This window comes from Pagrus major, chromosome 11, assembly GCF_040436345.1.
Source record: "Pagrus major chromosome 11, Pma_NU_1.0".
Lineage (NCBI taxonomy): Eukaryota > Metazoa > Chordata > Actinopteri > Spariformes > Sparidae > Pagrus > Pagrus major.
This window is the reverse complement of record NC_133225.1, coordinates 10,489,663-10,513,463: the sequence shown is the minus strand read 5'-3', so window position 1 is coordinate 10,513,463 and position 23,801 is coordinate 10,489,663. Positions and strand designations below refer to the sequence as shown.

At 41.8% G+C, this 23,801-nt stretch overlaps 3 protein-coding genes and 1 long non-coding RNA gene across 4 annotated transcripts; 2 read left to right on the top strand and 2 right to left on the bottom strand.

The window, feature by feature from the left end:
* Nucleotides 1-703: 703 nt before the first annotated feature.
* On the top strand, nucleotides 704-4,059 carry LOC141004679 (cytochrome P450 2J6-like). The gene is made up of 9 exons (XM_073476335.1): nucleotides 704-958; nucleotides 1,593-1,758; nucleotides 1,853-2,005; nucleotides 2,085-2,245; nucleotides 2,364-2,540; nucleotides 2,715-2,853; nucleotides 3,234-3,421; nucleotides 3,512-3,653; nucleotides 3,738-4,059. The coding sequence occupies exons 1-9, from the start codon at nucleotides 767-769 to the stop codon at nucleotides 3,911-3,913; spliced, it is 1,494 nt and encodes a 497-aa protein (XP_073332436.1). The 5' UTR covers nucleotides 704-766; the 3' UTR covers nucleotides 3,914-4,059.
* Nucleotides 4,060-4,097: 38 nt separating this feature from the next.
* On the bottom strand, nucleotides 4,098-6,999 carry LOC141004684 (uncharacterized). The gene is made up of 3 exons (XR_012179834.1): nucleotides 6,470-6,999; nucleotides 6,217-6,375; nucleotides 4,098-5,797 (listed from the first exon to the last, which is right to left on the bottom strand). It is a non-coding gene; the product is annotated as an uncharacterized lncRNA (long non-coding RNA).
* On the top strand, nucleotides 5,262-8,387 carry LOC141004683 (cytochrome P450 2J2-like). The gene is made up of 9 exons (XM_073476341.1): nucleotides 5,262-5,453; nucleotides 5,762-5,927; nucleotides 6,251-6,403; nucleotides 6,491-6,651; nucleotides 6,792-6,965; nucleotides 7,060-7,201; nucleotides 7,316-7,503; nucleotides 7,702-7,843; nucleotides 8,002-8,387. The coding sequence occupies exons 1-9, from the start codon at nucleotides 5,262-5,264 to the stop codon at nucleotides 8,175-8,177; spliced, it is 1,494 nt and encodes a 497-aa protein (XP_073332442.1). The 3' UTR covers nucleotides 8,178-8,387.
* An 846-nt stretch (nucleotides 8,388-9,233) lies between these two features.
* hook1 (hook microtubule-tethering protein 1) lies at nucleotides 9,234-23,568 on the bottom strand. Its single transcript, XM_073476333.1, has 22 exons — nucleotides 23,370-23,568; nucleotides 21,617-21,702; nucleotides 20,708-20,780; nucleotides 19,462-19,512; nucleotides 18,964-19,096; nucleotides 18,580-18,647; nucleotides 18,405-18,467; nucleotides 17,205-17,288; nucleotides 15,597-15,760; nucleotides 15,373-15,513; nucleotides 13,759-13,960; nucleotides 13,482-13,592; nucleotides 13,288-13,375; nucleotides 13,130-13,196; nucleotides 12,893-13,033; nucleotides 12,672-12,759; nucleotides 12,399-12,430; nucleotides 12,217-12,299; nucleotides 11,980-12,080; nucleotides 11,761-11,862; nucleotides 11,569-11,637; nucleotides 9,234-11,241 (listed from the first exon to the last, which is right to left on the bottom strand). Exons 1-22 carry the CDS (start codon nucleotides 23,412-23,414, stop codon nucleotides 11,083-11,085), a joined length of 2,151 nt encoding a protein of 716 aa, XP_073332434.1. The 5' UTR covers nucleotides 23,415-23,568; the 3' UTR covers nucleotides 9,234-11,082.
* Nucleotides 23,569-23,801: the final 233 nt, after the last annotated feature.

Sequence of the window (23,801 nt, the reverse complement as noted above, 5' to 3'; positions counted from 1 at the left end):
GATGTGATGATGATATGTTGTTGATGACTTGGACTGCAACCAAACTGTACTGTTGAATGTTGCTACTGTAGCCATGAACATGTGAATATGTTAAAGTACAATCATACTGACGTTCACACTATCTATTACTGATGGTGCTGTGCTCTCCCCTTATTTTGTACTGCCTTGAAATGCGTATGCCTTCTTTATCATTGTCCTACTCGTTGTTTGTCTTATATGTATGGTGATCTTATATCCCCGAGGACTGTCGTTCCCCATGAGTAATATTTGTCACGGTGCTACTGTGGCAGTCCTGTTGTTTTTCTGTTTTTCTGTGTTCGGTTCTTCCTACTTGCTTTTCCCCCCTCCTTTTCTCCCTCGCCTGCTCCTTCTCCTGTGTGTGTGTGTGTGTGTGTGTGTGTGTGTGTGTGTGTGTGTGTGTGTGTGTGTGTGTGTGTGTGTGTGTGTGTGTGTGTGTGTGTGTGTGTGTGTGTCTGTGGGCGTGGCAGCAGCAGAGTGGCACACCTGTTCCAGATCAACTCTCACCCTCTGCTCATCTGCCATTACTTTGGGTTTGGTCATATAACAGATGACTTGTTAGTCAAAGGAAAAGGAGGTGTGCCTGTAGCTGGTTATGTAAGAGCTCTGTAACAAGAACCTTTGTACAGACTCTGAATAGCAAATAAGTGTGTAGTTCAAAGCATTATAAAAGCTGTGTCAAGTGAGGAGGACGATATTGTTGAAAAGCTCAAACCTTCATTCTGCTGCTGGTTTAACTCCTTCAACAATGTGGCTGTATAACTTTCTGCTCGGTTTGGACCTCAAGGGGGTCTTCCTGTTTCTTTTTGTTTTCATCCTAATCGCAGACTTCCTCAAAAACAGGAATCCTCCAAATTTTCCTCCAGGACCGTTTGCTCTGCCTATTGTGGGGAATATGCTCAGTGTGGACAATGTACATCCACACAAGTATTTTACCAAGGTAAAGTTTAAATACACAGCAGGTTTCGCCTTATAAAGCTTTAAGGATAGAATATTAAAAGAGACATGACTGCTAAAGGCTTTTAGTAGCATGTTTTAGTAAAATAGTTTTTAAATAAAAAATGTTTTTTTAATTAATTTGTCCTGTGATTACTTACATTTTTATGTGTGAACTTCATTGAGACATTTGAATGAATTTGATCAAACTTGATTAATTTGTTAATTTAATTTATTAGTTCAGTTCAAGATCCTTCACACAGACACTATTGTGCAATATCAGGATATTTACAAACTTGACATTGAACTTAAAAATTGGATGCCATTTCTGTTATTTGAAGTAATTTACCTACAGAGTGTTAATTAACGTGTAGTTCACAGGTGTTTGGAAAAGTGCATTTGAATTTAAATGACTAGTTTTTACATAGAAACTAAATGCAGATACTGACATCTGGTGGTCAAATTGTAAACATAAATGGAAATTCTGCCTGTAAGCACACCCAACCACGCCTGGTAGCAGGTAATTGTTGTTTGTTCCTCATCATACATTGGTAGGTTTTGTTTTTGACCAATTTAAAGTTCATATGATGCAGTAATGTGTTGCAGTTCATCACTGTTTCTTGATGTATTGTCTTCAGCTGGCTGACACCTATGGAAATGTATTCAGCGTTCGCCTGGGCAGTGATAAGATGGTGTTTGCATGTGGGTACAAGATGGTGAAGGAAGCCATTATGACACAAGCCGACAACTTTGTGGATCGACCATACAGCGCAGTTTCTGACAGATTCTACTCAGGATCCTCAAGTATGCAAATCTCTCCCTGTCTTTAGGGTCATGCTTCACACAAACTAGTTCACCTAAACCATTAACCCTGTTTCCTCTGCGTGTTTGTGTCTAGATGGTCTGTTCATGAGCAATGGTGAAATATGGAAGAAACAGCGACGCTTCGCCTTGACTACCTTGCGTAACTTTGGCGTGGGCAAAAACACCATGGAACAGTGTATCTGTGAGGAGATCCGACACCTGCAGGAGGAGATAGAGAAGGAGAAAGGTGGTACACAACAAGTAGAAGTTCATAATCAGCGGCATCAACTCTTCACTTGTGTAAACAGTGGACTCCTTTCCTCCAGGTGAACCCTTCAGCCCCGCAGGCCTCTTCAACAACGCTGTGTCCAACATCATTTGTCAGCTGGTGATGGGGAAACGGTTTGACTACAGCGACCACAGATTCCAAGTCATGCTGAAGTATCTGTCCGAAACTGTTATGCTGGAGGGCTCTGTGTGGGGTCTGGTAAGATAGTTATGTTCAATCATTCACAGAGACAGCAGCCAACTGAGAGGCTCATACTTTATCCAAAAAGTTGAAAGTGAGTGAAAGTTTATCTCATTTACTGCTTTGCTCTGAGTAGCTGTATGAGGCATTCCCTCGAGTGATGAAGCACTTGCCAGGTCCTCACAACAAAATGTTCAGTAACTTCAACATCATCCTGGACTTTATGAGGGAGGAGATACAGAGTCACAAGAAGGACCTGGACCACAACAATCCCCGGGACTACATTGACTCTTTCATCATTGAAATGGAGAAAGTATGTGAACGACTGCATCGCACACATTTCACTGCGTCTGTCAGCTTCCTGTCAAAAGTTATCTCCTGACACTTTCCAATTAGAGAGGGTCTAGATTGTACTCTTTAATTAATTAGAGGGTACTGTCAATTGACCCATCATTCACTACTGTGTCCTCTCTGCTTTTTTGAATAGCACAAAGATCCTGAACTGGGATTCACTGAGACCAATCTGGGTATGTGCTCCCTGGATCTGTTCTTGGCCGGAACAGAAACAACCTCCACCACATTGCTGTGGGCTTTGGTTTACCTGATTAAACACCCTGATGTCGAGGGTAGGTGTGCTAGGCCCTATGCTAAGCTAACTGTGAAACAACAAAGACAAGACTAATTGAGTCTACAGCCGTTCTAGCCTCTCTGTGGGGCTTTACTTAGCTATGGTGGTGCATTGAGCTAACAGTGAATGCCTGTACAAAGTTTCATGGCAATTCATCCAATACTTGTTGAGATATTTCAGCCTGGACCAAAGTCGGGGACCTCCCCTGACCAACAGTAGCTCAAAACTGGGTCTCTTGACAGTCTTTGCACCTAGGTGTGAAGACTGGTGAATTCTGGGGAACTGAGTTCAGTTCAGAGTCCTTTTTGAAGGACTTCATGTGCGGATCACAAAAAACAATACTCACATGCCTGTTCCTTCAAATTCTTGTGTTTCCAGAGAAAGTCCATGCAGAGATAGACAGAGTGATCGGACAGAACCGCCTTCCCACTATGGCAGACAGACCCAACCTGCCCTACACTGACGCTGTCATCCACGAGATCCAGAGGGTCGGAAACATCGTTCCTCTCAACGGACCAAGAATGGCCGCCAAGGACACGACACTGGGTGGTTACTTCATACCCAAGGTGGATTTAGTAGACTGTGATTTTAAGTCTTAACAGGATTGAAAACTTATGAGCAATGAAAAAGTTTTGTTTTTCTTCTTGTGTTTTTAGGGTACGACCTTGATGCCCATTCTGACCTCTGTGCTGTTCGACAAAAACGAATGGGAGACACCAGACAACTTCAACCCAGGACACTTCCTAGATGCTGAGGGAAAGTTTGTGAAGAAAGAAGCTCTCCTGCCTTTCTCTGCAGGTAAACCACAATCTTAAAGCATTACCTGAACCACAATATTTATCCTGAGCTCTTTAACCTTCGTGTGCGTATGTGTTTCTTTAGGGAAACGTGTGTGTCTCGGAGAAGGCCTCGCCAAGATGGAGCTGTTCCTGTTTTTGGTTGGTTTACTACAGAAGTTCTCCTTCTCCGTTCCCGATGGCGTAGAGCTGAGTACAGAAGGAATCGAGGGAAGTACACGCGTACCACACCCCTACAAAGTTTACGCCAAGGCTCGCTGAACTATGCAACCCCTCACTGAACCATTTTACATCCAATCAATGTGTAACACACAACACTGTCTCTGTCTGTACATTTAATTCTGTGGAATAAATGTAGTTTTACAAATATATAATATTATTGTATTAAAGTCACTGTTGATAAGATATTTCTGTTTGTCTGAGTAGTTAATAATGACAACATGTATAAAGATCTCATTAACATTTATTCTTTAAATTTACAATGAAATGTCACACAAACCTGGGTTAAGTCATTTGTAAGGAGGACTTCACCTACTTAGCCCTCTACTCTTATAACACTGTACGACTCATGATGGACAGTTTGAAACAAAATTATAAAAAGTAATTGATGCATTCAACACATTCTTTACCCTTGTCAAAAACTGGTGCCTACATTACCCACAATGCCACTCAACCTCAGACAGTTTGGTGAGAGATGCAGGTGTGGTAGATAGAGGTGAGCTTACCCAACATGGAGTTCCCAGCCCTAACCCCAAGTATTTTACATTTTCAAACTTGTAGTCTTCAGACCCAGCCGACACCGCCTCAAGTGACATCTAACTTTTTGCACATAGGCCTGTGGCAGCACTCCTGAAGTCTTCCATGTGTAAGATCGGTGGACTTCCCCCTTTAAGGCATAGACCTACTATGTAGCGTTATTTTTGTGGCTTGCAAATAACTCTTTCAAAGCTCCTTCTCCTTTCTAATGCAAAAAAATTATGAGCGACCGTTTGACAGCAGACATTGTAGCTCATTGTGGCAAGAAACGCACAGGTGCGACCCTTACAGAAACTGAGCCATCATTCGAGGTGTTAGTTTCACCTGCTTTTCCTGAGATAATATCAAAATGTCTGCTGTGAAAATACCAGATCAATATCATGTCCCCTATTCTAAAAGGTCTGTGACAGAACTGCCTACAAGGTGACAATTGTAACCCTTTTACACAAATCTGTATATTTTTGATGATCTATTTGCTGCATAAAGGTGAGAAATAGTACAAAGTGGACAGAAATGAGCCTTGTTTGGAAGTGAACTACGTACAGAACTGTTTGACAGTCGGACTGGCATCTCTGAGAGTATTTTAGACAAACATTTAGCAGCTTCTGGTGTTTATAGCTGAAAGGTTTTTGTTCAGTTCTCTTTTAAAATGTCTATTTTGTCATGGTGAGTATGTTTTCAGTGTTTTCTCACTCTGTGTTTGGTTAATGGAGGGCTGTCCCCACTCTCACACATGCATCATTATATCTACATAAGCTGTGAGTCAGCAGAGTACCAGCCCATCTCTTAACTAGAAATTGATGATGGAGCATCTGATCCTTACCAGTCTCTCGCTCGTCTCCTCTGCTTCACAATGTGGCCGTGTGATTTGTTTCTGTGGCTCGATATGAGGGGACTGCTGCTTTTTATTTTCGCCGTTCTCCTCGTAGTGTGTTTTCTGAACAAAAAGGATCCACCTAACTTTCCACCAGGACCACCTGCTCTCCCTCTTTTGGGAAACATCTTCAACATTGAATCTAAACAGCCTCACATTTACCTGACCAAGGTAAGATGACACGATTATGATTTCATATTTCATGCAGTAGTGTTTTTGTGATTCTGAAAATTCGATGAAAGCTTTCGGTATGAATATCTTCCCATATCTTGGTACACAGTAGAGACATGTCCTCAAACAAGAGAAAATTACAAACGTTCAGATGAAACTCTGCTTCAACAGAATATGAAATGTTTATGGTAGAAACAATGCTGAAAACCTGCCCCAGTGTCACAGAAGATGATTGTTCTGAAAAATGCATCTTGTCAGAATCACATGCCAGACAACAGGACACTTATTCTCCGCTCCTGCATCCACAGCTTGCTGATGTTTATGGGAATGTGTTCTGCATTCGTCTGGGGAGACACAAGACAGTGTTTGTGTCGGGGTGGAGGATGGTGAAGGAAGCCTTAGTGACGCAGGCCGACAACTTTGTGGACCGGCCTTACAGCCCGATGGTGACCAGGATTTATTCAGGGAATTCAGGTGATTGACACAAACACATATCAGTGTTAAAGGCGTAATATGAAAGAATTGGCCACCTGTCAAATTCATACTCTGAACACATAGGGGGCAGCGTACCACCAGAGCAACTGCTAACTGCTGTTAACTGTAACCGACATCAGCTTGTTAGTTCATATAGGTCATATAGAGGTATCAGTGCTGTTTTAAAATAGTAATAAAAGTTATAAACTTCTTGTAGTTTTGAATGTCTTGAACCAAAATCGTTAAATATTGCACCTTTAAAGTATTCCCCCTGCTTTCTGATCCCTACCGGAGTAATGTTGTGTGGTTGATCTCTGTCCCAGCGGGTCTTTTCTTCAGTAATGGGAATGTGTGGAGGAGACAGAGGCGTTTTGCCATGGCCATGTTACGTACTTTTGGTCTGGCCAAGAGCTCCATGGAGCAGAGCATCTGTGAAGAGAGTCATCATCTGCAGGAGGCGATGGAGAAGGAGAAAGGTTGGCAACAACAACAAAACAGAAAAGAGAACAAAATGTAACGGGGTGGCAGGCAAAAATACACACAGTGACATTTCTTCTGTTCAGGCGAGCCGTTTGACCCTGTGCCCCTGTTAAACAACGCTGTGGCCAACATCATCTGCCAGATAGTGTTTGGGAGACGGTTTGACTACAGTGACCACAAGTTCCAGAGCATGCTGAAGAATCTGACAGAGATGGCCTATCTGGAAGGCTCCATATGGGCTCTAGTAAGATGCTCTAACACTAGGAAAATGGAGAAAATGCAGATTTGTTATACAGTCAATTGAAAGTTCCCTATCAGAAAACATTGTGAGCTAAAGTGAAATCTTTACACCACTGAATAATCCACTTTTTCTTCTCCAAACAGCTCTATGATTCCTTCCCAGCACTGATGAAATGCCTGCCGGGGCCTCATAATGGCATCTTTAGCAACTCAAAATCTTTGGAGGCATCTATCAGGGGAGAGATAGAGAGGCACAAGTTAGACCTGGACCCCAGCAACCCTCGAGACTACATCGACACCTTCCTGATAGAGGAGAAAGTAACGTGCTCACAGAAAGTTAATCAATAAATAAAAGCTGAGGGGTAACCCTTTCACGAACTGGCTGTGTTTGTCCCTCCGCTCTGTCTGACAGCTCAACAGAAACAGTCAGCTGGGTTTTCACGATGCCAACCTGGTTCTGTGTTGTCTGGATCTCTTCCTGGCCGGCAGTGAAACCACCTCGAAGACGCTGCAGTGGGGCCTCATCTACCTCATCAACAACCCTCATATCCAGGGTGGGTGTTCAGATAAGACCCCCACAGCAGCGGCGGCACAGGAAATAGATTAAAATACACATTGATATACATATTAATGCTGATCAATAAAATATCTTTTATTTCACCTCCTAGAGAAAGTCCAGGCAGAGATAGACAGAGTGATCGGACAGACCCGCCAGCCCACTATGGCTGACAAACCCAACCTGCCCTACACTGACGCCGTCATCCACGAGATCCAGAGGGTCGGAAACATTGTTCCTCTGAACGGACTCAGAATGGCCGCCAAGGACACGACACTGGACGGTTACTTCATACCCAAGGTGCATCTACTTTTAGCACTAGGGAGTGATATGATATATTTATCCTTCATTTAACCAGAAAGGTCCAATTGAGATACGGGATCTCTTCCAATAATTGTATCAAGCTTACAAAGATATATGCATGTATCACAACTTGTAGCTCTTCTTATCCTATAGTATACAAATATTAACACGACTTCTGTCTGTCTTTGTGTGCAGGGAACCTCTGTGATGCCCAACCTGACATCTGTGCTGTTTGACAAAAATGAATGGGAAGCTCCCGACACCTTTAACCCTGAACACTTCCTGGACGCTGAAGGGAAGTTTGTGAGGAGGGAAGCATTTTTACCTTTCTCTGCAGGTAACTTTCACGTGTTTAACTGATGACTCCGACTTTAATTTGATCCACAAGGAATAAAATCACTATGATGCAGAAAGTGTGTGTCTATGTATCTAAAAATGAGAGTACACAAGCAAATATTTTCAGTTCACCCGCTTTCATTCTTCCCGTTTGTCCAGGAAAGCGTGCATGTCTGGGTGAAGGCCTGGCGAGAATGGAGCTGTTCCTGTTTTTTGTCAGCTTGTTTCAGAAATTTCATTTTTCCACTCTGGATGGAGTTGAGCTGAGTTCAGAAGGAATCACTGGAGCCACACGCACACCGCTCCCCTTTAAGATCTATGCCAAAGCCCGCTGAAGCCTGCAAAATTCCCTACTATAGATTATATGCTACAGCAAAGGCAAGAAATATTACACATCCATACACAGACAACACATGCTGCAACTGTGGCTAGTTTTTCTGTCAGTAAAGGTCCTATATTGTAGAAAGTGAGATTTCCTTGTCTTTTTTGATTATATAGCAGGTTTAGGTGCAATAGAAATACAGTGGAACTATCAAAATGCTCAATCCAGGGAGAAATGCACATAGCCTGTAAAAACTGTGCCTTTAAACCAGCCGTCAGGACTTCAGTAAGGTTGTCACAACTACAGTCGCCGCCCCAAGCACGACCAAGGCTGCAAAAACACTGGCAGAGCTTAAGTGGAAAACACGGTGGGCGGTGCCTGCTCAGGCCTGTGAGAGCTGACCAGTCAGAGCAGACTGGGCTTTTCAGGAAGGTGGCCTTAAAGAGACGGGAGCTAAAATGGAGTCATCAGACAGAAGGGGAAAGAGGTGCTGCAACACTGGACAGTATGAGAAAACGAAAGAAAGCATGTAAACGTTTTCTCGTAGACACCCAAAATAAAAGTATGAACTGGAAAATGGGCATAATATCAGACCTTTCAGCAGTCCAGTAGATCAGCAATCAACAATATGTCTTGTTTACAATGTGTGTGAAATATTGGAGCTGATGATGGCGGCACAAGGGTACCATCTTCATACAAGATAGACTGAAGGGGAACTATAGCATGCTCATTGTATTGCCACAACACATAATTTCATAAAGTGTGACTATGTGATGAAGTATCATTTTACCAACACTGACACTTATGTAACCAGCATGCAGAAGCAAACTCTCAAAAAATATCTCACGTCTATCATTTCCCACTTGCCACTTTTGTTACCGACAGTATGTTTGGTTGATCTAGAAATAGCTGCTCGTCACGTGAAGGCGCTGATGACATGAGATCGCCTATAAATAAACACCCGAGTGTGTCAGATGATTTGTGGACAGTGTTGAAATTAGACGCAATAATTTGAAACTTTGGATTTTTCAGCGCTTTTCATCTTTGGACCCAAACTGAATGCAAAACACTTTTTAAGAAAAAGAATTTATTTATTCACAAGAAAACCAAAGGATTTAAAATGTTTAACTCCTTAAATTCCTGAAAATTCATAATGCCTTCCTCACTTTTCTTCATGTATACACGAACATTCGACACTACACACGTAGTTTCTGTGCTGTGCTACGTTTGATCGTACTTCTTATTTTCATATAAATGACAATGAGCTTTTAAATCAGCAATCTACAAGGATCATCCACTGCAAAAGTAAATAAAAGCGCTTTGACATACATCTATTGATCACAAATGACAAAACCATAATGAAATGCCTCTTTAGTGTTATTGCAGACATACAGAGTGACAAGGCAATCGACAGCCATTTCCTTTTGTGAGACTAGTGCAGTTTAACTTAAGACCCCATAAGCTTGAACAGCCGATAACCCCCAATATCAAAGCTTCTCTACAGCGCTCTGAACTTCCAACATTAAAACAGCCTGAAACGAGTCCATGGTTAAATACAATATAAACTACAGTAAATAAAATTCTCAAGTTACAATTTGCAGGTACTGTAAGAAAGCTTAACCTGGTTCTGACGTATGGATCAGAAGCTGGTGTTCAAATCATGTTCACACGACAGCTGTACAACTTCATAGATTATAGACTCGATTACTCGCTACTAAATAAGCTTCAAGATATTCAGTGAATAATAAGGCCTGCCAGTTTTCATTTAGAGCATGCTGCCAGTAAGGAAGTCAAATCACACTTTAGGAATATAGAAAATACATGAGAAATGCACATCCTGAATTTCTTGTGTAGGATTTGTTTTCGCAGCACCTCAGAGGTTGATTTTACTTAAAATGATTTATAGGATTTTCACAGCTTGCGATGGGCTTGTTCCAGTTTAGTACAAAAATTCTTCGCCACTGATGTTTGATGCTTCAAAGCAGTTGGTGTCCAGCACCAAATACAGCAATCATTTTCTCAAAGACCTCTGAAACATGTTTGTCTTTTCATCAGTGTGCTGACTGACAACTTTAGTACTCCTTTAAAAGGTTACTGCACCAATTTTACACATAAAAGTTTGTTTATATGTCTTGAGGAGTACAACAACATATGTGAAAAAAGTCGTATAAAACCTTTTGTGGCTCCAGAGGAAGCTGCATGTAATCAGATAAATTGCCTCCAGTGAGCTACAAAAGGCTTTATACGACTTCTTCCACATAAGCAGTTGTTCTCCCTAAGACCTGTATGGTCACTTTAATGTAAAATTGGTGGAGTTGCCCTTTAAGTGCATAGTATGATGGAAGTTTTTACATAGATCAACAATCATCTGAAGTTACATTTAATTGGCTTTAGCATTCAAGTAACCCTTTTTTTTTTCCTCTTCAAATCACATTCATATATTACGGGCTATGATTGAGAATAAAATAATTAAGCATTTACATTTCTCTCGTTCCCGATCTGATCAAGCACACAGCATGACGGGATACAAGAGAGCGAAGGCTGATTGATTATAGCAAGTGTTCAGCTGAGGTGGTAAAGCAAACAGGGGAGATGGGAAATATGCTCCAAGTCTACGATTGGGACAGTATGCGCTACTTAAGCTAGTGAGGTGAACACAGGTTGTGGATTCATGTTCTATGCAAAGGTCAGCCTGTAGCCAGTGTATTGTGGGACAGTATGTTGTGATAACCTCAGGAGGCTGACCTACAACATGGGTTGTGTTTGATAAGTACCGTAAGTGCTCATTGATCCCAATCAGCTCATCTGTGACCCCTCTTCCCCAAGCGCTGAGAGCAAGATGTGTTTAAGGTCACTTTAGTGCTCACTGGTGGGAGGGTTTATTTTCCCTTAACTGAATAAAGGTCAGACATTTGGCTCTATTTGGAGGTAGTGGCAGGCACGCTGATGGAAAGTGCCCGACGCGGGGCGTTTGAGACCTGCCGCTGCTGGGACAAGAAGGACTGGGAGGGGGACACCATGGAGGATGTGCAGCCACCGAGACGTGATTCAATTGCCATCTTCTGAAAGTTTAGACTCTGAGGATGAAGAAAGAAAGATTTGCAGAATACGTTGAGTGACAGTATATTCATAAAAGATGAGAGCTGCAATGATTAATTGATTAGTTGGAAGCTATTAAATTATATTAGTTGCCAACAATTTTAAAGTTGATTTATCAGTTAATCCACTTTAAAACTTTAAAAGTAAAAATGTTATGATTCCAGCTTCTGAAATGTGAATATTTTTAGGTTTCTTTAATATTTAAGAAAATAAGCAACAGATTAATTGCCAGTGGAAACATAGTTAATTGCAGCCATATAAAAGGCAGGATAAAGATCAGATAATTTGCCAGGATTTCATTTTACCTTGTTGTACCACGCTGTGACGATCAGCTTCTCCTCATACTCTCTCAGTCTGGCCTGCTCACATTGACGCTACAAAAGCAAATCCCAAAAAATTAGTTAGGTTAGAAAACCTTTTTTAAAAAAAAAAAAAAAAAAGCTGTGTTTTGACATCATACTTAAAAAAAGACTGAAGGACTTAAAAGGCAGATTTACCTCCAGGTTGAGAATCTGCTTGTCCCGATCTGCTAACTGGTTCCTCAGAGCCTGAATCTCAACGGTGGCTGGATTTAGTTTAGGATCCAGCGCTCGGATCACCTGACAAGCAGGAAAAGAAAGAGCAGTTCCGAATACAAATCGGATCAAACTACTGGACCTTTCCAAAACTGGAATAAAACATGAAAATAAAAGAAATGATACTCTGATATCACTCACATTGCGAGCTTTCTCCAGGTACATTTTATACCTTTCTTCCATGGCCCTCATGTCATCATCTTTCTTCTTCAGAGCGGCCATCAGCTCGTCCAGCTTCAAGGCTTAGAGGCAAGGAAGACAAAATGAGGTTTCAGTCATACTGTGCAGTTGTGTATTGATGTAGCGTTGCACACAAGGCTACATTTTCAACTTGCAGTAGAGGTCTCAGATCAGACTGATTGGAGATGTGAGACTCACAAGTCTGAGTGTTGTCAGGCTGCAGGTCCTCCAGCAGCTCTTTCTTCTTCATGATTTCATCCTGAGCCTCGTTCAGCTGGACCCTGAGGACACAAATACTGTTTCTTTACCTCCCTCTACTGGAGAACATATGCATTCATTTAACATCTGTTTTATTATGAAAGACAATAATTCACACTTACATGTGTGCATCAAGTTTCCGCTTCAGGTTTGACTGAAAAATTTAAATAAAAATGACATTTAAAAGCTTCTGCAAATAAAGTGTCAAGATTACAGGTGCAAAATAAAGAAGTTTAAAAAATTTGTTCTAAATCGGTTTAACATTTTGACTGAAAACAAAAACAAATGGGATTTCCTTCCATAATGCCATTCCAGCACAAAGTCTACGCAGTCTGACAAGAGTAACTCTGTAGGATATTTTCTCTGTATTGTGCCAGTGGCCCTGGCACACTCACATCATCGGGTTTGGCCGCCTGACTCTGCAGAGCCTTCTGGAGGTCCTCGACTTGCTGCTGCAGCTCACTGATCCGCTCTCGACTCAGTCTGATAATATAACAAGAGAATACATTTTAAAAAGGAATTAAGCACAATATAAAACTTAACAGAGCTAAAAAGTAAAGAAGCCCTATCTCATCGATCTGTTTCTGACTTACGAAAAGAGATTAGCTCTGTTCACCTGTTCTCAGTGTCCAGTTCACTGCGGGTCTTATGTGCTTCCTCCAGCTGCGCCTGCAGTGTAGCAATCTTCTCCCTCTCGTACTCCTCCTGCTGCATTCTCAGCATCTTGTTCTCGTGTTGCAGCCTGATGAACTTTTCTCTGCACAGTCACACATATAAAGTCAGTGTTCACACACACACACACAAGACACTGAAGTAGAAAGTAGAACACACTGTCAGAAGCATCGTTTATCACCTGGACTCAATGGGTATTAATTCAGCAGCCAGGTTGTCGTGGCTGGGGCTGCCAGAAGGAAGGATCCCTACATGAAAAAAAAAGTACATGTGAGAATGACAAGGTGACAAGTGGCTATACAGCGTTGTGATGTCAGGTGTGACTTCACAGTGAGTTACCTGCTTGGGAGAGCTGGTGCTGTTGGGCCTGAGTGCATCGCAGCTCCTCATTGACCTCCTTGAGAGACTCTCTCTCCATGATGATCCTCTAGTAGAGGAGAGGAGATTTCAAACAGGCCGAACGTTAGTGACAATGTTTACCACAGCGAGAGTATAACAAAAATCCTTCTGACACATTTCAAAAGCTGCCACACCTCTTTCTCCTTTATCACAGTCTCGTGCTTTTCCTCCAACTTCTTCATCTCATAGGCCAGGTTGTCTGCTCGCCTCGTCTCCTCAGACAACTTCCTGTGTAGCTCCTGGACCTGACAGACAGCACGTGACAACACACGTAAACAAATAACACAATGTGTGGCACTAAAGACATTAATTATAATCAATACAATCTGTATTTAGGCTGAATGAAATCAAATCTGTTCAGTATATGGCCGAGTTTCCCCAACTTCCAGTCCTGCTTTGCGTATCACTAACCTGTCTCTTGTAGGTCTCCAGCTGTGCGCGGGCAGCATTGGCCTTGCGCAGCTCTTCCTCTAAGCTAACAGTGTTGTGCATGTAGGTCATGTTATTCTCCTCCAGCAGCTTCATCTGCCTCTTCAGATCCCCGAGATTCTCCAGTTTACGTTTGTACGTTTCCACTGAGGCCTCGAGCATCACCACCCGATCTGAGCAGTTCCTGCAGTATAGGAATACAAAATACAGGACGAGGGCGACAAAAGAGGGAAGAGGAGGAAGACAAATGAGAACTGGGGGGGGGGTCCATCAGCAGAACTGTCCAGACCGGAATCATCATAAACGTCATGTCTCTAATCCTCGTCTCGAGGACACTCTGCTCTGCATGTTTTAGATGCTTCCCTGCTCCAACACACCTGATTCAAATTAATGAGCTGTTATCAGGCTTATGCAGAGCTGATCATTTGAATCAGGTATGTTGGAACAGGGAAACATCGAAAGCCTAGTCCACATATAGGTACGTATATAGGCGTTACTGGAACTGTTTTTTGTTTTTTTCTTAAATCTCCATCCAGACGAGCATTTTAGCATTGCTTCAGAAATAATCTCCATCCACATAACATGGGGCCTGCATGTGCTGTTGTATACAGGAAGCAGGTTGTATACTATGATCAGTTGCGTAGCTACAGACAATACAACGAATCTTTCTAAATATAACATTAAACAACATAACATCCATGCCGTCAACATACAAACTCAAATACTCCGCCAATGATGCCACAAACACTGATCAATGTGTGTGTCTGCTTCATCGTTTCCAAAAATCTCAGTTTCTGCCCGAAACCGAAACACAGATAGGATTCAAATTACCACAAAAAATTCTGTTTTTTTAGATACAATTCTGAAATTTACCACATTACATTTACCATGACTTGAAATTTTATTTAATGAATTTGGAGATTTATTTAGTGAGAATTTGCAGTGGTTGCAAAACATCAGCATGAGCTAACATAAGCTAACATGTGTGAGGAGATGGGTTTAATTAGTTTCACAGCTTTTGATGGGACTTCAGAGTTCCTGCCAGCTCAAACCATCTTAACATTTGGAGCTACATTTTGGTGAAAGCTGGAAAGCACTTGTGCATATGACTAATTTTTTTTATGACTCTTCAAGGTTTAAAACTTGAAGAGCTGTGACACCAAACTGAATTGGGAAATAATTTCTCCTTTCTCCTGATCTCCGAGTACAGGTGAAGAATTTTGGCTCTTTCATTAATATAATTTACAGTTTAGAGTTATTTTACTTCATGTCGGTATATTACATGGTGTGCTGTGCTGTGTTGTGTTGATTGTTGTTCCAGCCAAACAAAACATCAGCTACTCTTACTCATTAGCACACCCTTAATCAGACAAGAGGAGCTAATCATGAGCTGGCCTTCCCTCTCCACTTAAATGGCCTCTCATTAGGAGGCAACAAAAGAAGTCTGATTGCATGCTGATCCTTAAATAAATCTGTTTATTCTGTCTAGCCTTTCTTTACACTATATTACCTGGTTTATCTTTGTGGTCTGCACTCTAAATAAAAGAAAACGCTTCACCAGACCTGATCAACCTGTTGCAGTGCACAGACACAAACCTCAAAACGTCCAGTTCATCTTTGAGAGCTCGAGATTCTTCTGCCAGGCTGGTGAGCTCGTCGTTACGATGCTGAACCTCAATCAGCTGCTTCTCCAGCTCTTCACAGTGGATCCGGTAGTCATCCTTAGCGGCCTCCAGCCTGGAAGGTGCATATACGCTTAATCATTCGGATTATTACAACCCGTGAGATGCTGTAGCACATTTAAGCAAAAAGGGACGGACCTGAAGTTCTCCTCCTGCACTGTCTCTAACTGTTGCTGTAGCTGGCTGTGTTTCCTCCCTGAGGGTGTGCTTGGGTCGTCGAATGTGTCCAGCTGATTGGCTCGGTCTGTTAGGACGTCATTCTCAGCCAATAAGCTGTTCCGTTCCTCTTGAAGAACAGCCACCTGTCCGGAGACAATATGATTCAGACCTGCTCTTGCAAAGTGATACAATTTTCTATTACGGTGAATTAAATATACAAAAAAAATAAAGTATTGTCAACTCAGCAGAAGGGATGTGTGATGTTTGATCCCTCTTTGGTCGATTATTTCATGCAAAGCAGCAAAGTCACATCTGAGCATCAAAAGACACACCCCTTCCATTACAGAGAACTCTCTTCCTCTCCCAGCTGTTAAAGCAAACAGTGCAGTTAATCCATGCTGGAAGCAGCGCACAGACAAAGTGCACTTTAAGCAAACATGTTAATACACGGTTAGTTAGGTTTACTTCTCACCCATCATTTCCCTCATGTGTACCAGACACTTGGGTGTTAGTCCATGGTTGGTCATTGCTCAAAAGTCCTGCATACAACAAAAACTACAGGTCTAAAAACTACATTACATTTTGTACTACATATTTTTTCTGATGTATCGCCATGTGGCAAACATATTCCAAATGTTCCACGGTCATCCGTTACAATGGACAAAGTGTTAAAGACACTTCTGTTGCTTTCATGATCAGTTTGCTTGGAGTCATTAAATTAAATGACAGAATTTTCTAGCATGATAACAAGTTAAATTCTTTAAAGTATATGAAGTATAATGCTGAATTACTGCCCAGCCTCATATTTAACTCATCTTTTCCCCCAAACTTTACTGCAAGTTTTGCATGGATCATTAGAAATGAAAATTATGATGTTGCTTTTACCAAAATAAGACAACAAAATAGTTACTAAACCAGGCAGATTTTCCCAGCTGAATAACTGGAATAGACCACAAAATATTTAAAACACACACTGTATGACTTGTTGAACAGATTCCTGATTGTGTTGTCTGTTAGCAGAGTTAGAGTAAACATTTCAGCAGCTGGTTTAGATGGGTTTAGTTTTGCCGAACGGTCAACCACATTAAGCTTACCTTGCTCCGGTGAGAGATGAGCAAGACTGGGGACAGAACAAATCAAATCTGTCGAGAGTCCAGTTGAACAGGTGATAAGTGACTTGTGCTAAACCAAGCCTGTCTGCACAGTGCTGAGTGTGGCCTTCACACAGTGGCAGAGCAGAGCAGAGCATGGGCTGACTGCCACAGTGGGAGCAGCAGAGCCCAGACTGTGAGCCCACAGTCTTTCTGCCACAGCAGCTCCAGACAATAGAGCCAAGCATTACAGCGAATTACACAACTCCTGTTTATACTGTACCACAGACATGTGTGTGTGTATATGTGTGTGTATAGACATAGAGATCTTAATATCAGCAGAAGGCACTGAGGCTAGACAGTTGTAAATTAATCATATTCATGTATATTTCTCTGTAGAAATACAGAGTGCGAGTGTGTGTGTGTGTGTGTGTGTGTGTGTGTGTGTGTGTGTTTTGGTGCGTGCATGCATGTTCAGTGTTTAGGCTCTATTCACCTGTATGTCAAGCTCTTGACAGCGCTGGGCTAACGCTTCCTTCTCTGCTACAAGTTCAGTCATTTCTTCTAGAGCTTTTTTCAGCTGGACACAAAGAAAAAGCAGAATTAAATAACGCATACATTCAACATATAGGTTGGTTCAACTGCAACACTCTGGTCAGAAGGCCTGTTTTTTTTATTTGATTCTCTGTACAGTGGTCATACTCTTTCTCACATAGATCCAGAAGAATAAACACCTCAGTGGTGAGCTACTGGAGGTTAGCTGACTCCTTTGAAATGATGTTGTTAACTGTTAGCTGTGACTGTGTGTTACACTGGAGACTTAAGCCTCATTCAGACCAAATCAGTTGTTGTAGCGAAAAAATGCCAGTCCTTCCATTTAGAGTGTGGATAGTGCATTTGGGCTGCAGTGGTGCTGACTGCAGGAGTTGTAGGGAAGCCCGATCACATTAGCTGGCGATCAGTCAGGCTTGTCAACAGTATTGTTGTTCAGGCAGTTTACACTAAATTTATTAAAAGACCAAATAAATGTAGATTAGTTTTATGCTATAATACTTAAGGGACGTTTATTTTTTTAAATGTCCTTGATACCTTTGGTGTTAGGGGGAAACAGTTACTGTCATATAGGCCAAAAAAACAAAAAAACAAAACAAATGCAAACATTCAGGATCCACCATATTGCTTCACATTTCTAACATGTTGCCTGGTTCCTCAAACACTATCATGCTCCCAGGAGACTGCACCAGCAGAGGAAGAGAAATACTCCACATGGAGGTTGGAGAAAGCCTCTCTGGGAGGGTTGTTGCTTTCAAGCCGGAAGCCAGAAACTGAGTGCCATCAAGGTGGAGTTCACGGACCAAACAATGATATTCAGTTGTGTCATCTCACACTGTTGCGCGACGATGCCCTACATGCTGCAACTCTTGATTTGATCTGAATGAGGCCTTACACAGTTTACACAGCAGATTACAGCTAAATATAATAAAGAATTAAAGACCAAATACTTGAAACTTCAAATAATTATTACATGAATGTTAAAATGCCATGCACACTTGACAGATTTTGATATATGATTATATAACACAAATTGGAAATTAAGACTGTATCTCCAAATTCACCTAGTTAAGAGAATTTCACAGCAGAAAACTACCAGGAGGAAATTCTCCCAGTTGGTAGTCACTGTAATAGTAACACTGACCTGCTGTTCCAAGTCCCCTGACAGTTCTGCTCCAAACGGGGACATGGTCTCTTTACTCATGAGCTGAGGAGGAAACGTATCATTGGATTGATGGATCACATCATAATCATCATACTCATCATAATAGCATAATAGCGATATGAGACACTTGGGTGTCAGGATGGACTGGACTGACCTCCTGGATGGCTGTCATGACAACATGCTGTACAGACTCCTCCAAGGTCATGATGATTTGTATGTATTCTGGGGAGAGAGTGAGAGAGATTCATCAACAACAACACACACTGACTGAATCATTTTTTAATTTTCAGCGTCTGCGTCCTACTTCTAGATATAACACTGTCATCACTGATTTCCCAGCCAGGCCGCCTGATGGCCTCTGCCTTTGTCAGAGGCTTGGCAGGACAACAATTAAACACTGTTCGGCTTAACCTGACTGGATTTCAGTGAAACAGTTCCCTTTTTATCTACACTGTACAGCACGTACCCTGTAGATATTTGAATATCTGTTTGTGTGAAGTGTCCACAAATTGGTTGTAACATAGATGCAGCCACATACCTTGTTTACGCTCACATTTGACAGCACAGCCTAATACGAGCTGCAGCAGCCTCCCCAGCTCCACAGCATCTGAATTCTCCGCCGCCATAGCCACATCTGGAAGGGGGAAGTCTGAGATTTCCTGGGCTAGGACCTGATGGGATAGAGATAACAGGTGAGTGAGAATGCACTGTTATAATATCTGTGGTAGTGGAGTTTTGCTACAACTAAGTGCATTGATGAATAAATAAAATATCACAATCATGTGTTGTTTTAGCAAAATGGAGATTAAAAAAAACTGCTGGGCTTCAGTCCTTCATATTATTGTGTACCAGGCTTCAGCTACTTGTTTTGATTTTGACTGCACACTAGGCACCTGGGGCTTTTTGCTACATAAACAGTACACAATACAACTCCCACAAGAACTGGATGAACACACATACAGCAGGTGCTTCTCTAAAAAACACCTGACAACTGTGCAAACACCAGGAGGATAGTGTGTACAAGGCAACAACCTACCTCATTATAATAATCAACCATCATTTGAAGGATCTTCTTCAGGTTGTTCATCTGAGAACACACACAAGATGTTGTGAATTTAGTTTGTAGTCAAAATGGGCACCAAGTGAACTAACTTTGTTCAGACTGCAGGCCTGTTTTTAATGTCAAACTCAGGGAAGGAGGAGGCTGGTATACAACAGCAGTTACTCTAGACTTGACTTCGACGTTGTGGGTCGTGTTGAGAGTGATATAAAAGACACTTGGTATCGCATTTCAAACCACCTCCAAATGTGGCTTGAATCCAATTTGCAAAAATTGGATTTTTCATGTGATTTCTAAATCAATCTGGATACAATCTGGTAGTGTTTTCAAAAATATCAAAATATTGATACAATATTATTCAGATTATTTGAATCAGGTTCAAAACAGTTTTTGCATTATCCACACACTGGTACTAGCTGTGTTTCGCTTTCCTCTCTGACAGAAAGTTGATAAATTAGCTTAGATGACTTTGACTATCAATATTAAGGTAACGAAGTTAGAACAACACTACAATCTGATTATGCCAAAAAACTAATTTGGGCTGGCAGTCTGAACAAGGCCTAACTAACAACAGATATTCCCTGAAAGTTTCAGGTTTCAGGCTGAAACAATTTATGCTCATGCAATGAAATGACTTTACGAATGTACACAATTAGCCTTTTGCTTATTGCAATAAGCAATAGCAATTTGCTTACTGCTATTGCTGTGACAATAAGCCCATGTCACAGCGGACATTTTGACTTTTCATAACAGAAAAAGCAAATTATAACATTAATGCACATCATCATGCATCATGCACAACAGCAGAACCCTCAAACTGACGCAGCAAAATAGAATTCAGCCGTCATTCATTTTATTTTTTACATTTGTGACATGACAAATTGTCTCCTGTGGAAAAGGTCTATTAGGGAGGAAAGATGGCAACAGGAAAACACAGTCACAGCCAAACAGAGAGGGAGAGAATGGCATGCATTTTTTTTTCTAAATCACCCTTACGCTACATATAGCTGACATACTTGGACAAACATACGTGTACACAATTCACCAGAGGAGTAGAGCGCGGGGTCAGGGTGCAGGCTAAGCCAGGAGCAGCACCCCTGGGGCAGGCAGGAGGTCAGTTTCAAGGAGGGTTAGCCTCACAGCACACAGGGGGGTTCAGCAGAATATGAAGAGAGAAGTAGGAGGACAGAGAGGGGACGTGGGAGACAGCACTGCTTTGTACCTTCAGTCTCCAGTTGTCCTCCACATCTGTTTTGATACGAGTGAGCCATCCATCACTGAACCAAGCTGGGTCTCTGTGGCGCACATACGCACACGCACACGCACACGCACACACACACACACACACACACACACACACACACACAGAGAGAGAGAAGAAGAACAGTTAATGTAATCGTGTGCCATTCAGGTCAGATTCTTCTAAATAAAATTAAATGGTGCACTTTACTTTCTCTCAACCTTATCTTATACATGCTGGTTATTTCCTACAGTAAAAATCCCTAGAAAACAGAAGTGTTTTTTCATACAGCTGTGGGTTACACATGTAGGATGAGAGAAGCAGTGACAATAAACTTAGAGGGAGTTTTTCCATAGAAAAGAGTTCATAACACAACATGCCTTTCTACCGTAGCTTCGGTGCCTTCTGAACTCTCAAGGCTGCTGTCGGAGGAGAAAATGGTATATCCTTCCTCTATAATAGATCGATATGAATCAACACTTTTAAAATCGATGACTTAAAAAAAATTCTGTTGTTGTTTGATATTCAGTGTGTCACAATAGTTTCTCTTGATGAATGAAATGGCTGCAAAAATGGCTTGCAATACAAAAAAAATCTCTATTCTTGCAAAAAGTACTAGAAATTGCGACTGAGTAAGAAATAATATGCTTTATTTCAGCCAATATTTATGTTGTGCACACTTTGTCTTATAAATAAACAAACTATCCCAGCTGATTTAACTGAAGTACCAGACAAGGATGCGAATTGTTTGAGCCAAACCAGACTGGCTGTAAATAAATGATGTATCTGCAGAGTAGCCGGGTATTATGATTAATGGCGAAGATCGGGAAAACCTTCAGTTTATGATGTATTCCTCTATGTGTGTGTGTGTGTGTGTGTGCGCGCTCTCACATTTGATGCAGCGCCTGTGATATTGCCGCTCCAGTGGTCAGCTCTGCCACTGTGCTGCAGGGCGCAGTGGTGTTGAAGGTCTGCAGCTGAGAGGCAGAAAAAAAAACAGCATCATGGGCACCAGCCAACAAAAGGAGAGTGACGGGAACAAAACACATCAGGGAGGTGGTGACATGCAGACTGGCTGCATTATCCAAGCTGTCATTAATGAGTTTCTCCACAACACTGCAGATGCTGATGTGATGTTGTACCTGCATCCAAACTGTTATGGGGGAAGTATAAATAAAGGAGATAGGACAGGGATGCACTGAAGATATAGATAGTGGAAGAACAAGTTGGACTGCAGATAGCAGTGGCAAAGACACCACTACAGCCAGGCAAAGACAAAGGCTTCACTACTTAGTTTAAGTGAAGATGATATGTAGCCCTGGGATAAACTGGCAAACTATCCAGGGTGTACCCCACTTCTTACATCAAAAGCAGCTGGGGTCTGCTCCAGCCCCCTGCAAACCCCAAAGGATAAGCTTTTATAGACAGTGGATGGGTGAATGGTGAATAATTCAAGTAGTAGGAGGAATTCTCTTAACAAAGACTGTCCAACTGTGTCCTGTACACATCCTGCTGTTTCGATTGATTATCAATCCTATCTAAGGGCAACTGATTTGTGCTTCACTCCAACCAACCAGTGAAAGTTATAGTCCAAAATGAGACGTGTTTGGGGGTGTTTTTTAAAGTTATGAGTCTGATTTCCAGCAATACAAACATTTCCTCAAGTACTGTACGTAATTACAATTTTGAGGTACTTGTTCTTTACTTGGGTATTTTTATTTTATGCTACTTAATTCTTAGGGTTTATTCCACTACATTTATATTAAAGCTTTAGTTACTTTGCAGATCTAGATTGTTGATACACAATATAAAGCAAACAATACATTTCTATGCTTTAAATGCATGATATTTACCAGCTATAAAGCAGTATTTTTACACTGTGATATTACTACTTTTACTTCTATAAAATGCTTGACTCCTTCTTCCACCATTGCTGACTTTTGATTGATTGATTGATTGATTGATTGATTGATTGATGGAGGTGTTCGTGGCATGAACTTCATCCAACCTCAGGATTTAGCTGTCAGATGAACCCAACACGAGATCTAATTAACAAGCTGCTCATCCTGATAATAACCAAGGACAGGGCAACAAAACGTGGATTTACACCCATGAACAAGAACAGGTGTAGCCCCGCTAGCTAGCAGGTAAATTAAAGCACTTACCTGTCGCCGGTGTTAGCCACATTTAACCAGTTACATAATGTTAACAATAGACCCAAAGAGCGACATTCCGCAAATATCTCCCGGTTAATGGGATTAACTCGCTAAACACGACGAGGAAAAAACTGAAGAGGCTCGTTGTTTCTGTAGCTCCTGAGGCTAAATGTTAACTTTAACTTGTATTTATTAGCCTGCAGCTACACGTCGTGTCAGTGGACCGTCCCTTCCTGTCCGCTAAGTGTATTACAGCCACGGCGGAAGCTAATCTCCATAACAACAACGATATAACGTTAGCTAACAAAGTGAGCCCTTATTGTACATGACGGGACATTTGTTCTCGCTCATATTTGCCCCATTTTTCTCTCAGCTGGTGGGGTCGTGTTATCGCTGACACCTCCACCGCCTACGAACAGGTAAGCGATAACGCTTCCACGGTTTTTTTTTCCCCCTTTAACGAGGCGACATATTCACAAAACACTCACCCATATTATGAGGCTCTCGGTCAGCGCCGCGTTAGTCTCGTCCATCAGCTCCTCTTTTTTTTAGCTCAAAGCTAAAATATATTCCACCTGTCAGCAAAGCTCTTCCGCTCCTTTCCTCTGCATTTGACCTCACCTGCTGCCGAGAGGTGAATCTTTAACGACCAATACGCAGAGCGAGGATCCACAGCAGCCGGTCCGCCGTAAAACCAGCGTAAGTTGTACGAGAATGGCGCAGTTTCTTAGTTATTTGACGTTTACTTGCTTGCGGGCGATCGTTGAGGTGAAGCGAGGGGGGGGGGGACCAATCAGTGTTGAGATATGGAATGATTGACGGGCCTTAAACCGCGCTGTAGCCAATCAGTGAGCTTGATCTGCAGTTAACTTACGCCCCCCTTTATCTGGACTAAATCAAAACATTTGTGAGTATCATAA

Excerpts from the sequence above, each read along its gene's own strand:
- LOC141004679 (XM_073476335.1), top strand. The coding sequence starts at position 767 with ATGTGGCTGTATAACTTTCTGCTCGGTTTGGACCTCAAGGGGGTCTTC. Across the intron at positions 2,246-2,363 it reads AGGGCTCTGTGTGGGGTCTG|CTGTATGAGGCATTCCCTCG; the intron begins GTAAGATAGTTA and ends TGCTCTGAGTAG. Across the intron at positions 3,654-3,737 it reads TCTCCTGCCTTTCTCTGCAG|GGAAACGTGTGTGTCTCGGA; the intron begins GTAAACCACAAT and ends GTGTTTCTTTAG.
- LOC141004683 (XM_073476341.1), top strand. The coding sequence starts at position 5,262 with ATGTGGCCGTGTGATTTGTTTCTGTGGCTCGATATGAGGGGACTGCTG. Across the intron at positions 5,454-5,761 it reads CTCACATTTACCTGACCAAG|CTTGCTGATGTTTATGGGAA; the intron begins GTAAGATGACAC and ends CTGCATCCACAG. Across the intron at positions 6,966-7,059 it reads CCTTCCTGATAGAGGAGAAA|CTCAACAGAAACAGTCAGCT; the intron begins GTAACGTGCTCA and ends TCTGTCTGACAG.
- hook1 (XM_073476333.1), bottom strand. The coding sequence starts at position 23,414 with ATGGACGAGACTAACGCGGCGCTGACCGAGAGCCTCATAATATGG. Across the intron at positions 13,593-13,758 it reads TGGAGACCTACAAGAGACAG|GTCCAGGAGCTACACAGGAA; the intron begins GTTAGTGATACG and ends GCTGTCTGTCAG. Across the intron at positions 12,300-12,398 it reads CGGAAACTTGATGCACACAT|GGTCCAGCTGAACGAGGCTC; the intron begins GTAAGTGTGAAT and ends TTGTGTCCTCAG.